Here is a 15,044-nt window from a genome sequence, read left to right as displayed (position 1 = left end):
TTAGTCTCTTTGTTCTGACCATCTGGCTTATTTCTGGTTTCCGGTACAGCTCTCTGATCTCTGCATTTGTTCGTCTCCTCCAAATGTCTTCATCGTTTTTTACTCCCCCGAATATCTTCCTTAGGACACTCCGCTCCCAGATGTTCAGCATATTTTCTTGGTTTTTGTTCATGACCCATGTTTCGCTCCCGTAAAGAACTGTGGGCTGGATCACTGTTCGATAAAGTCTTAATTTTGCCTCTCTGGAGATGTTTTTGGCTCTTAGTAGTTTGTGTAGGGCTTCGACTGTCTTTCTTCTTTTCGAGATTCTTTTTTCGATTTCCTGGCTTTCTTCCCCTTTACTTGTTAGCGTTACTCCTAGATACTCAAACTCCGTCACCTTTTTGAAGCAATACTCTTTATTCTCATTGTTTGTGGTAGTTTTCAGTTGTGTGTCTTCATTTGAGGTCTGTCCCATTTCCATATACTTTGTTTTTTGCTCATTAATTCTCAGTCCATACTGCTTAGCCTTTACTTCAAAGAGTTTGAAAATCCTCAGCAGTTCCCTTTCCGTTCTTGCCATTAGCACTATATCGTCCGCAAAGGCCAGAACCTGGTTTCTGTTGTCAAAGATCATACCTTTCGTTGGTATTCCACTCTCTCTCAATATTGCCTCCAACAAGAAATTGAAAAGTACTGTGGACAGCGGATCTCCCTGCTTTAATCCCCTTTTAACTTCAAATTTTCCTGACAGGCTTCCTTCTATCCTTACTCTGTTGTCGGTCTTCACTAAGGTCATTTTTACGAGTCTGATCATCTTTTCCGGAATTCCAAGTACTCTTAGGGCCTGGTACAAACGCCTTCTTATCACAGAATCGTAAGCTTGTTTGAAATCTATAAAGAGGAGGTTTAACTTTAACTGTTGCTCGTATGTACTGCTCATTTTCAATACGAATATTTGATCAATGGTGGATCTGCCCTTTTTGAATCCTCCCTGGTATTCACCAACCTGCTCGTTTAAGTGCCTTTCCAGTCTGCTTCTTACGACTCTGGCGAGTACCTTATATGTTACGTCTAGGAGAGTGATACCCCTATAGTTTTCATATTGCCCTATATACTGCCCGTCATATTCGAGACAAGAAAGTTTTTATTTAAGCTTTGAGAATAAGCTGTAGTTGGATATGCTATTATACTTAGCTATTTTGATTTTGAGAATTTCGCTCAGCAGCTTCATTACATTGTTAGTTAAGCCATTTTAGACAAGGCGAAATCGGCGGGTTCTTTGGAAAAAATATTCCCATGAGATTTTTTTGCATAATCATATTCGTTATAAGGTTCAAGAAGTCGTCCACGCGAAAAGTGGTCCAATTTTTTTTAACAATTTTTGTTTAGGTCCAATCGGCAGAAGAAGTATCGGCCGACCGCGTAAAAGATGGAGTGGCAACCTTCCATAGAGGTATCAATCCGCCAATGAACAAGTAGAATTGCTTATAAAGAGGAAGAAGAAGAAGAAGAATTTTTTAATCAAATTGCAAAAATCAATATTTTGGCCCGAACAATATTTTCAGACCATTCCGGATAGAAAAGGTCTCTTATAATTTTTCTCTAAAGTTGATCGTGTTCGAGTTATAAGCAATTTAAAATTTGAAAAACGCGAAATCAAATTTAAAGCCCCCGTTCATAATCCTGAAGAAAGGCAAGCAAGCAAGCAAGCATAGTGATTTAACCCAGCCTGAGAGACTTGCTCACCCCTAGAGAATGACATTCGGGTGATACAATTCATTGGGGCGAGGAGGATTAACTCCCGTAAGCAGGAATCACTCCACCCCGCTTCAATGCTCCAGACCATCCACTTACCCCCCGATAGCACTCTGATGCGCTATAGAGGCTCTCAATCAGCAAAGTGCTTATCATATGGGAGTCTTGGGTACACGGACTCCCATATGAAATCCTACCCCGATCAATGCAGGCCAGCGTGAGGCGCTCTATTCCCGCTATCTCTAGTGACTTATCTTCGATCTGTTTTGCTTGCTCGGGCGCCGAGTCCCCGCTCTGGGCTCTGTCCAGTTCGGCGACTCGGCGCTCGAGGATGTGGGCCCCTCATGCCCTTTATTGGGTTTTGTTACTAATATTTTTTTTTGTGGCTTTCGCCTATTGTTAATATTTTATTGATTTTTTTAGTGGCTGAAGCCGATTTGAAGTTTTTTTGTATATTTTTTTGAGGGATGTCTGAAAATTATAAAAATCAACATTAATAAATATAATGAGATGCCAAAGGTGAGCAAGTTGTCTTCTTTTGATAGAGCTACGATTATCTAGCCTTTATTATATATTTACTAATATTTGTTGTTTGGGTCTCCTATGTTTCCATCTATGGTACACATCATACCTTAATATCTCTTGCAAGATCCGGTTTGGGTGGTCTTCTAGCTCAGCAAATTTTGTTCTGGCTTTTTCCTCCATAATATCCAGTACTCTTATTTGTTTTAGGTCTCTAAATAAGAACCGTTCGGCGACGTATCTGGGCACGTTTGCAGCTTCTCTGAGGCAGTTGTTGTGTGCCGCTTGTATCTTCTTTTTGTTACTTTGACTTATGTGACCCCATGCAAGAGATGCGTATGTAATTATTGGCAGTATAATGCTATTTATCAGTCTTAATTTTGTTTTCATAGCTAATTTGCTTCTTCTTCCTGTGAGTCCTCTTATTGCTCTGAAGAAAGGCTATAGCGGGATAAGATGGTCAAAAATGCCCCCGCACCGATCAGCCCCGCTACTTATTTTTTCGATCAAGGATATAAAATTATGCCCTCGTGCAAATTTTTAGCTTCCCAGAGGTCCTAAAACGTCTTAAATCAAGAAAAGAAGAATTTTTGGGTTGTATTTTTTTGTGAGCGCAATTTTACTTAAAAAAATCTGAAAAAATTCAAGAGGTTGCATCCTTTGAATACAAAACAACATAATTTTTTTCAGATTTTTGTAATGAAAAATGAGCGCAGGAAATTTTTTTGAAATTTTCAAACAATTTTTAGGTTATGATAATATGATTTGGCCAACTTTTAAATAATAGTTTTTTGTGTACTTTTTGCCGTTCTTTTAAATGACAGAAGCAGAATTTTTAATATCTGAGCGGAAAGAACGAAAAAATCGAAAAAACCGTTTTTGGCTGTCTCGAGATGCATCTCGGGACAGCCAATTTTAGGATTTAGGATCCTGACTACAACAACTGAAAAAAACTTAAATTGTGAATTTTGTCATAAAATTTGGTATGTGGGGTTATAATAATATTTGGAACAACTTTTCCAAATAACTTTTATCGATATCTGTAGCGCGAAGCAAATCGAATCGCATATCGAAAATTCAGCCTGTTTGTAGAAGGCCGCGTTTAAAATTTAAAGTTCAGTTGACTATTTTAAAAATTGTGAACCATCACCCTGTATGACTGTGCAAAACTTCAAATCTGTATATATTTTTATAGCCAAAACATAGAGGTGTCTTCATCTTAAATGCGACACACTGTATCTTATCAATTTGATAATTTATTGCAACTAATATAGTCGTATTATTTATAGATTCAAAATATACAATCAAGGTACTGACTAATTCACTAATTTTATCATAAAAAATTCAAATTGATTGCATTGAAGTATTGAACCAATTATTAATTGTGTATTAATAAAAAAGAATGTTTATATAATTATGTGTAATAATAATATAATATACTTAGTGAGTTTTATGTATGGAAACCCTCAATTATCTCGGAAATGGCTTGCACGATTTTTATGGATTGTGGTGGTTTGGGGTTTTCTAATGTGGCCGATATTATAGTAATACTTATATTGTTGTCAGATCTTCAGTTTTTCTGAAAACCTAATTAACTTTCTTATTTCAAATAGAACACCCTGTATATTTTTTGTGTTTTGAAGTCCTTAAGAAATACTGATTATTTTCCATGTTATATTCCCTATACCTAAAGGCCATAATTTCGGAGTTATTGCTACATTTATTTAAAAAAAAATTTTTAAACAAATTATAAAAATCAATCTTTTCGGCCTGCGTAGACAATATTTTACGTTCTTTGGACCATTGGGAACAAAAAAGTTCTCTTGTAATTTTTCTATAAAGTTAATCGTTTTCGAGTTATAAATAATTTAAAACTGAAAGGAAATCGAATAATTACGATTTTCAAGGTTAAAAACACAAATCAAAAATATTATTTTTGAAACTGCCAATTATAGAAATTCTAGCTAAAGCCTTATTTTATCAGTTACCAATTAGTAATTATTTGAGCTAGTTTCATTCTAAAATATTGTTTTTTATGTTATTCAACCCGTCCTCTCAAATGCGCTTCATTAACATTTAAAAAGCAATGTTTTAGAATAAAACGTGCCAAAAAATTTTATAGCGAGCCCCTGGAAGAAGGGTTTTGGGTACTCCGCAGTTTCAAAAATAATGGTTTTTATTTTTGTTTTTGAACCTTGAAAATCGTCATTATTCGATTTTTTTCAGTTTTAAATTGTTTATAACTCGAAGACGATTAACTTTGGAGAAAAATTACAAAAGACCTTTTTTTGTTCCCAATGATCCAAAGAACGTAAAATGATGTCTACACGGGCCGAAAAAATTGATTTTTATAATTTCTTTAATTTTTTTTTAATCAATGTAGCAATAACTCCGAAACTATGGTATTTAGGTATAGAGAATATAACATAAAAAATAATCAGTATATCTTAAGGACTTTGAAACGCAAAAAATATACAGGGTGTTCTATTTGAAATAAGAAATTTCATTAGATTTACAGGAAAACGGAAAATCTGACAACAATATAATTATCACTGTAATATCGGCTGCATTAGAAAACCCCTACCCACCAAAACCTATGAAAAACGTGCAAGTCGTTTCCGAGATACTTGAGAATTTTTATACATAAAACTCACTCTATTATAAATATTATAATAATAATTATAATAATATTATATTAATACGCATTAATTGGTTCAATATTTCAATGCAATCAATTTGAACTTTTTATGATAAAATTAGTGAATTAGTCAGTATTCTCATTGTATATTTTGAATCTATAAAAAATACGACTGTATTAGTTGTAATAAATGATCGAATTAATAAGATACAGTGTGTCGCATTTAAGATGAAGACATCCCTAAGTTTCGGCTATGAAAATATATACAGATTTGAAATTTTGCACAGTCATACAGGTTGATGGTTCACAATTTTTAAAATAGTCAACTGAACTTTAAATTTTAAACGCGGCCTTCTACAAACAGGGTGAGTTTTCGATATGCGATTCGATGTGCTTCGCGTTACAGATATCGATAAAAGTTATTTGGAAAAGTTGTTCCAAATATTATTATAACCCCACATACCAAATTTTATGATAAAATTCACAATTTTTTTTTTCAGTTGTTGTAGTCAAGATCCTAAATCCTAAAATTGGCTGTCCCGAGATGCATCTCGAGACAACCAAAAACGGTTTTTTCGATTTTTTCGTTCTTTCCGCTCAGATATTAAAAATTTCGCCTCTGCTGTTTAAAAGAACGGCAAAAAGTACACAAAAAAATACTATTTAAAAGTTGGCCAAATCATATTATCATAACCTAAAATTTTTTTGAAAATTTCATTAATTTTTCCTGGGCTCATTTTTCATTACAAAAATCTGAAAAAAATTAGGTTGTTTTGTATTCAAAAAATACAACCTCTTGAATTTTTTTCAGATTTTTTAAAGTAAAATTGCGCTCACAAAAGAATAAAACCTAAAAATTTTTCTTTTTTCGATTCAAGACGTTTTAGGACATCTGGGAAGCTAAAAATTTGCATGAGGGCATAATTTTATATCCTTGATCGAAAAAATAAGTAGCGGGGCTGATCGGTGCGGGGGCATTTTTGACCATCTTATCCCGCTATAGCCTTTGTGTCATTAATTTGTTACTAAGCTGTTATTTTTAATTATTAATAATGAGTTGGAAGATCGCATTGACGCGGTTGTAAATGTGAGTGCGAGTGAGATGCGCCATTGGACTGCCTGAATGGACTTTCTTTCGGACTCATCATGGACGGCCGCCTAATACGTGCATGGCGCTCATTATTTTTACTTAAAAATAACAGCTTAGTAATCAAATAATGACAAAAATTTCTTCAGGATCCTGTAGGGTGGGCTTTAGACTTTGATTTAGTTACTTTATGACTTTCATAGTAATAACTTTTAACCGAGTTATTAAGCCTTGAAAATTACCATTTTTCGATTTTTTTCAATTTTAAAATGCTTTTACCTCGAAAACGATCAACTTTAGAGAAAAATTATAAGAGACCTTTTTTATCCAGAATGGCCCAAAAAACCTAAAAAATGTTCCGGCCAAAAATATTGATTTTTGCAATTTGATTAAAAAAAATTGTTAAAAAAAATTGGACCACTTTTCGCGTGGGCAACTTCTTGTACCTTATTCTGGGGTGTCTCACGAATGAGATTATGCAAAAAAATCTCATGGAAATATTTTCTCCAAAGAACCCGCTGTTTTCGCCTTGTCTATTTATGTAGGGTAACTTTTTGTAAATAACGGGATCTGGTGGTCTGTTATCACATTGCCGGTCATGTAAGTCTCAGTTGCTTAAGAATTTTACTAGGATAGCCGTTGTTTAAAAATATGTTATTAAATGTTTTTAAATTTTTTTGTGTGAACATGTCATTGGTAATCTGTAAAATTATGCTCTTCATCGCAACAACAGTGCTCTTCCGGTGTCAGTTGGTTTCTGATACCAATCCAAAATGATCTTGTTCTCTGAAGTTCTTATCACCTTAGTGTCTAAAAAAGGTATGGTATGTTAAACAGTAAATGGTTAAGTTCAATTAGTTACCACTATAAACAGCCCGGATTAACCGATAATAGTATAAAAGGCCCGGTTTCAGGTAAAATTTATTTTAGGCTTTATTATGGGAGTACCGTCTAGTCAGTGTTAATTGCAAAAGACCAACTCTGTCTACCTCGGTGGCTTATCACTCCGGGTGGGTCTTAACAATGGGCCAGGTCAGATAAATTTAATAATATTTACGACCGCACTAATTAAACTCTAACCAATTACTGTTGAACAAACCATACACCTTGTTCTTGCTCTTCCTCAACGGTATGCTGTAGGTATTTGTGAAGTCCATTGAAGACGTTTAGTGTAGTTTGAATACTGTCCTCGGGGATGGCACTGATTTTGTGCATAATGCATTTTAAATGGATATTTATTCTTGGCACCAACGCGTTCAACTGAGGCCCCCTCTCCTTGATTTGCTACCCGAGTGACCTTCGCGTTTTCAGGTATTTATGTACAACTGTACATAATATAGTATAAATACACTTTTAAATTAGTCCAGAAAGCCACTGCGCATCCGCTAGGAAAAATATTCCGATTCGGATTTTTTGCACAATCTTACTCAAAAACGACCCTATTTAACAAATTTGCATGTTGCCAGGACCAAAAATGGGTCAAAAATGTTTAAAATGTCTTTTTTTGTTTTTTTCCTAAAATTTTTTTTTTGCATGGAACAAAGTTTTTTTTAGGTTTTTTGGATCATTCCAAACAGAAAAGGTCTTCAGTGACATTTCTCTAAAGTTGATAGTTTATGACATATAAGCGATTAAAAATTGAAAAATTGCGAAATTGGCCATTTTTAACCCTCAAAAACTATGTGAAAAACTGAAAATTTGAATGTTACCAAGGTAGATAGATATTTTTTAAACATCGATTGATGAAATCCCTAAGAGATTTTTGCAGTACAATATTCAAAACTCCTTTGTTTTTTAATTGCTAATCAAACGTGCGCGACACTATTTTTCACCGACAGTATGGTGCAAATGAAAGGAATAAATTCGTTATTTCGTAAACCGGCGACTTTAAGGAAAAATACCGGTCGATTTTTATTTTTAAGTTATGATATTGTGGCATATATGGTATACTAGTGACTTCATCCATCTGGGCGTGATGACGTAATCGATGATTTTTTAAATGAAAATAGGGGTCGTGTGCTAGCTCATTTGAAAGGCTCTTCAATTCTATATTAAGTAATATAAACATTTATATAATTATTTATACAGGGTCCTTCTACTTCTTTTTTTGTCAAATAATTTAATTTAATAAAAAATTTTTGGACACCCTGTATAAATAATTATGTAAATGTTTACATTACTAAATAGAGAATTAAAGAACCTTTTAAATGAGCTACCACACGATCCCTATTCTCATTTAAAAAAATCATCGATTACGTCATCACGCCCAGACGGATGACGTCACTAGTATACCATATATGCCACAATATCATAACTTAAAAATAAAAATCGACCTGTTTCGGGTTTTTTCCTTAAAGTCGCCGGTTTACGAAATATCGAATTTATTCCTTTCATTTGCACCATACTGTATACACATGCAATTGAAATTAGAAATTAAAAAACAAAGGAGTTTTGAATACTGTATTGCAAAAAACTCTTCGGGATTTCATCAATCAATGTTTAAAGAATATCTACCTATCTTGGCAACATTCGGATTTTAAAATTTTCACATAGTTTTTGAAGGTTAAAAATGGCCGATTAAAAATGTCAAAAACTATCATTTTTAGAGAAAAGTCACTAAAGACCTTTTCTGTTTGGATTAATCCAAAAAATCTAAAAAAACTTTGTTCCATGCGAAAAAAATAATTTTAGAAAAAAAAACAAAAAATTTTTGACCCACTTTTGGTCCTGGCAACATGCAAATGTATTAAAAGGGGTCCTTTTTGAGTAGGATTGTGCAAAAAATCCGAATCGGAATATTTTTCCTAGCGGATGCGCAGTGGCTTTCTCTACTAAATATTAATACGTGTTTTTCAGGTAGTTGCTCTTTGCCTGATGATAGTGGAATTTGTGTCGATTTTACCGATAAATGGTTTTATAGTACACTTAAACACCAATGTGAACAGTTTAAATATGGCGGATGTTATGGAAACGATAATAGATTTGCAACTAAACAAGATTGTGAACAAGCATGTGTGAATCCAACGGGTCCAGGTAAAGCACTGAGCACTGTCTAATCTTTTAACCAAGCTTAATTATATACTTACTTTAGAAAGGAAATATTGTTTTGTAAAGTCAATGGGCCCCCAATATGAAAAATTCGTGGACTGCTACCATTTAAAGCTATTCAGAATTAGTCCCTATACACTAGGGTCCATTGGGTTAATTCTGTGCAATTTGAATAGCTCTATAGAAAGTTGTTCAAAATTAAATTTTATATCGGAATGTCACCTACAAAAGAGGGGAAACCCATAGAACAGCTAAACCAGTTCAAATATCTAGTTGTAGAGTTATCAAGTTATCATGACCCAGCCAGAGACCTAAGAGGACAAATTAACAAGGCCGCTGTCTTGTCCGGATGTTTCAGAGATGTGGTCTGGAATAACCCATAATATATGAGACTGGACAGCAAAGTTAGAATTTATAAAACTTGTATCAGACCTGTTATGACCTATGGCATTGAATCAAGAGAAGACACCAATAAAACCAAAAACATGCTACGAACAGCCGAAATGAAGACACTAAAAGCAACAGCAGGGAAGACAAGAAGAGATAGTGTTGTTTTGAAGCTATTTCCTTGTGGCATTTTTATAATCAACTATTTTTAATGGGAAATAAGCCACAATTTTGTCAAAAAAATGATTTTATTAACGTTTCGACGCCCAAGTCGGGTGTCGTTGTTAAAATACCAAATAATACTCTATTTCCCATTAAAAATAGTTGATTATAAGAAGAGATAGAATACGAAACAACATCATCAGGGAACAATGTGGCATGCAAGATGTAGTCAGATGGGGCAGGCAAAGACGAAGAGAATGGTTCAGTCATGTAAAAAGAATGCAGGAGCACAGACTACCAAGAATTGCTCTAGAAGGAAAACCAGCAGGCAAGCGTCCACCGGGGAGGCCACCAAAAAGATGGAGAGATAGCTGGCAGTCTGCCTCTCAAGAAATACTTCAACGTCGGAATTAACAGATCGACAGATCTACAACAAGAATAAGAAGAAGAAGAAGAAGAAGAAGAAGAAGAAGAAGAAGACCTTCAAAAGCCAAAAATAGTTTTTTTGACAAAAATATATTCAAACAACGAAGCAAAAAACAACAAGAATAACCGATTTTTTTGTCCGATAACTTTTTACCACGAGGGTATAATATTAATAGTCTTTGTTTTACTGAAAAAACTTCTATCCTTCCTCTTCAAAGTAACGCCTTGTAGAAGTTTTTAGGATTCATTTGGCTTTCCCTATTTTTTCGCAACATTGTTCTATAAATTTTTTTTACGCAAATTGAGATATACGCTATAAAGTTAGTAGAAAGAAAGATCAACTATGTTTAAAATAATGTATTTTAGAAGGTTCTGGAACTAATAATTTTAAACAAAACACGATTTTTCAAAGTTTTCTACTTTTAAAGATTTTTGCTAACTTTTAAAACTGTTTAAAACTGTTTTTCTTGCACATTTAGATTAATAAAAATAGTTATTTTCCTAACTAGTGCGGAAAGTGATACTTTCACGCACGACACTGCCGTTGACCCGAACGACGCAATAGCGGAGTTCGGGCAAGCAGTCGAGTGCGGGGAAGACACTTTCTGCATGAGTTAGGAACAATATTTTTTCTAGGGCCGTACGTTTGGAAAAAAGCCACAAAAAATAGAGTTATATCAATTTTTATTTAGGATTGAAAATACACAAATTAATTCTTTGACAAGGTTATCAAAACCAAACTTTCAATATAATGGATTACCACGACGACGATCTTGGTTTCCATGACGATGCGACGATTCAAAACCATTGTAATTATCTACTGATCTGACTTTTAAATATTATGTCAAAATAATTTTATTTCATCGAATTATCGCGCTAATTTCATTAAAACATGAACACAATAAGATAAATTTGAAATAAATTAGTGAATAATATCTAAATATTAGTTTATTGCATGTATTATAATATATTATAAGGCCATATTACAAGGTATTTTACTTTCACGCACGCCGTGCGGGAAAGTGCAACTTTCGGAAACAAAATGCGTGCGGGAAAGTGGCTCTTTTAGCACGGTCGCAGAAAACGAAAATTTTATGTACTTTAATAGTTATTTTTCTACAACCGTGTTAAAAATGCAATTTTTAGCACTCCATACGAGCGTTAAAAATGCTAATTTAAGGCAATAGTGCTTTAACAAATTTATGGCACTGCAGTTCGTATTAACCGTATGGGCAATTTTGATGTAATGCCAAAAAAAATATAAAAATGGAATGTCAGTCAAGTTAAAGTAAAAGTTTGTGTAGATATTGTCCTGTAATTACGTTTGTAGAAAAAATATTGTATGATATGCGTGTTAAAAAGTACATTTTTAGGCACTCATGTGAATTGCAGAACTCGCTTCGCTCTTTCTGCAAACTTTCACATGCGTGCCTTAAACGTGTACTTTTAACACTTATATCATAATAGTTATTTATGATTACGTAATTACAGGACAATATCTACAAAAACTTTTACTTTAATTTGACATTCCATTTTTATATTTTTTTTTGACATTACACGGTCAAACGAACTGCAGTGCCATAAAAATTTTAAAGCACTAGTGCCTTAAAGTAGCATTTTTAACGCTCGTATGGAGTATTAAAAATGGCATTTTTAACACGGTTATAGAAAAAATTGTTTATTACAAATGATTTTAAGTAAAACTAAGTATATTAAGGTCACAAATAATAATCAAGTAGCAGAATCTGAAGATCTAATGGTTGAAACCTAATATATCGTTTCGAAAGAGGAAGAGAGTTCGTATATATAGGCTCACAAATTAACCAAAGTAATACAATAACTGCAGAAATAAACAGACGTATATATCTAGCAAATAGAGCGTACTATGGATTAAAGAAACGTTTAACATCAAACATAGTCACAAAAAGAACACAAATATTAACATACAGAACTCTAATCAAGCCCGTCTTCACTTATACGTGTCAGAAACGTGGACGATAACAAAAAGGTGATGAAGAACGGTTAGGCTGTTTTAAATCCTCAGACATATATTGATACGATACGATAAACTACCCCAGATAATTTAAACTTTACCCCAGATAATTGAAATAATATTGAATAATAATATTTCAATCATCCATGGTCCATGATAGATATCGTTCACCCTGGCCTAGCTCAGTATCCCAAGGTGTGTGTTCATCTTGTCCTAATCTTAAACCTTCTTCTTCTTCTTCTTCTTCTTCTTCTTCTTCTTCTTCTTCTTCTTCTTCTTCTTTTTATATAGACATTACTCTGTCTGTTTTTCAATGTGCCTCCAGCAAGTTGTCATTCCATCTTTTTTGTGGTTTTCCCACTGATCGCCTTCCTATTGGGGAACCGTCTCTCGCCGTCCTTACTACTCTATTTGTTGTCATTCGGCTTATGTGGTCGTTCCATTCTACTCTTCTGCTTTTCACCCAGTTATTAATGTTGCCCACCTTGCATCTCCTTCGTATATCTGCACTTCTAGCTCTATCCCACATCGTCTTACTATCGATTTTTCGCAATTTTTTCATCTCTGCTGTTTCTAGCATTCTTTTTGTTCTTTCTGCGTCAGGTCATGTTTCTGCCGCGTATGTCATTATTGGACTGATGACTGTTTTGTAAATTCTGCCTTTCACTTCTTTTCCGATGTTTTTATTTCTCCATATTGTTTCATTCAAGCAACCTGCGGCTCTGTTTGCTTTATTCACCTGATCTTCCACTTCTGTTTCGAGCTTTCCGTAGCTGCATAGTGTGATGCCTAGATATTTAAACTCCATGACTTGTTCTATTATTTGACCCTCCAGCTCTACACCTTATTTACACCTTATTAGATCTGCTGTTATAACCATGCATTTAGTCTTTTTTTTTTGGAAATTAACATGTTAAATTTTCTAGCGGTTATATTAAATTCGTGCAGCATACGTTGTAAATCATCTTCACTTTGAGATATTAGTATTGCGTCGTCTGCGTAGCAGATTATTTTAAGTTGTTTTTCGCCCATTTGGTATCCCTTTTTTTTATTATTTCGTCCATGATCAGGTTGAACAACAGAGGACTCAGGGAATCTCCCTGTCTTATCCCATTGCCAGCTTCAATTGGGTCAGTTAGTAATCTTAAACCTGAACTATGAAAATCTGGATTGGAAGCAAAAGCAAACAAAACAATATTTTAACTAATTGTTTATTGTCCAATAAAGTTTTAATAAAAAAATATGACTTATTAAATGCATTACCAAACATATTCAAATTCTTGTCAAAAGCTAACAATTTTTTTATTATACTTATGTATGGCTTGTGATATTTGTTGGTAGATCTTCTTGATGTCGGATGGTACAGCTGGTGCCTTTTCAAACTGGGCTGAATGGTCGGCCCCAGGTCACTGCAGCTCTAGTTGTTGGTGGGTTGCTGTTGTTGTAATCTAATTGCATCCTGTTGTTATTCTTGGCCTTTAAGTGGCATCACAGGTGATATATGAGGCTGGAGGCTCCCGAAGGGAGAAATATTGATTTTCTATCCAAAAACTAGAATACAAAACGTGTATTAGGTTAACATCAAGAAGAAAGAAAAAGTACCTTGCCAAAAAGTTTTCAAAAAGCAGATGGCAAGGGGCAATTTAAAACAATGATGATTTGATGATGATGATTATTGCAAAATATTCTAGGACTAACGGTAACCAAAATATAAAAAGTGATACTTGCAACGATGTTTACAAATTACAATTTTTAAAACTATTATGGAAAAAGTTTATAAGTAATCAGAATAATAAAAACGACGTTTTCTTTGTCTGGTATATAAGCCTTATTTAGTAGATAATGTATCTACATAAATAAGGGCAGATTTTTTTTCTGTGAAATAATGCGTATACTTATACCCCCGTGGAAAAAAGTTTAGGGACAAAAAAGGAAAACACGTTTTTTCGTGTTATTTTTTTTATGTTTTGAATATATTTTGTCAAAAAAACTTATTTTTCACTTTAAAGGGTGACATTTCGATAAGAAATTGAATTTTAAACAAATTTTCTTTACTCACTCCTGGCTCCGTGTTTTTTTATGTTTGGGGGTCCATTGAACATTTATGAAACAATAAAGTCCCTTTAACGTTGTAGTTCTTTTATCCTTCTTTTATTGGACATAATCAATAACCTATTTTTTTATATTTTTTGATTCTAGAGAGATGTAAGCTCCCAATTTCTTTGGGTACGTGCAATAAAAAATTACTGCAATGGTTTTACGACCAAGCCAAACATACTTGTGTCCAATATGCATACGGTGGTTGTCTCGGTAATTCCAATAGGTTTAATTCAAAATACGAATGCTTAAAATTATGCAATCCGAATAAGGTGAAGAAAACTGTAAACGCTACGGTAACGATTAAAAAAAAGTGTATTAAAGTAAAATCTACGAAAGGAAAGACATACAATATTTGTCTGTCTTAATAATATTTTTATTTTTGGAATAATAAATATGTCTTAAGTTTTGATGATGTTTTTTATTTTATTTAAACCTTAAGTAGAAAACTAAAGGAACACACATGTCAAAATACTCTTGCATCTAACCGTGTAACGTTAGCGTCACCAACTCGCGCCGATGGCTTGCCAACGCCCTGTCACATCTTCCACTACCTATCACGTCCATTCCATTTGCGGCGGAGGTGGATCACGGATCACGGATCATGGATGGTGGAGTCAAAGCAATAGTAAAAAATACAGTTTATTCAGAAACTGTTATGTTTATTCACAAACGAAGAGCAATAGAAAATTCCTAAGCCAAGATATATACGAACGAAGTATCATAGTAAAAGAAAACGATGTTGCAATATTTGCTTTCTTCATGTTTATGTACCGTGTCCAGATTCAGGCTATCCTTATGAAAATTTAACATTAGTTGCGTGTGAATTTGTATACCTATATGTAGAGTCCCAAAAATATATAAAGCCAATGTACCACCAAGTCTGGGCTGAAAAAGGAAGATCTGTTGTCCCCATTGTTGTTTAACTTGGCCTTAGAATATGTCAT

At 33.9% G+C, this 15,044-nt stretch overlaps 1 protein-coding gene across 2 annotated transcripts in view; it reads left to right on the top strand.

Annotated features, from left to right (window-relative positions):
• The window catches only part of LOC114329411 (inter-alpha-trypsin inhibitor heavy chain H5), a 74,853-nt gene extending 60,346 nt beyond the window's left edge, over positions 1-14,507 (top strand). Inside the window, exons 9-10 of one of the 2 annotated variants that reach the window (XM_028278503.2) lie at positions 8,841-9,017; positions 14,200-14,507. In XM_028278503.2, coding sequence (XP_028134304.2) covers positions 8,841-9,017; positions 14,200-14,465 — 443 coding nt within the window. In that variant the 3' untranslated portion in view covers positions 14,466-14,507. The remainder of the gene's footprint in view (positions 1-8,840; positions 9,018-14,199) is intronic. The other variant, XM_028278510.2, reaches the window with a different exon arrangement.
• Positions 14,508-15,044: the final 537 nt, after the last annotated feature.

The sequence above is a fragment of the Diabrotica virgifera genome, chromosome 7, assembly GCF_917563875.1.
Source record: "Diabrotica virgifera virgifera chromosome 7, PGI_DIABVI_V3a".
Classification (NCBI taxonomy): Eukaryota; Metazoa; Arthropoda; class Insecta; order Coleoptera; family Chrysomelidae; genus Diabrotica; species Diabrotica virgifera.
Note: the sequence above shows the minus strand (reverse complement) of the source record. Positions and strands in the feature narration are given on the sequence as shown.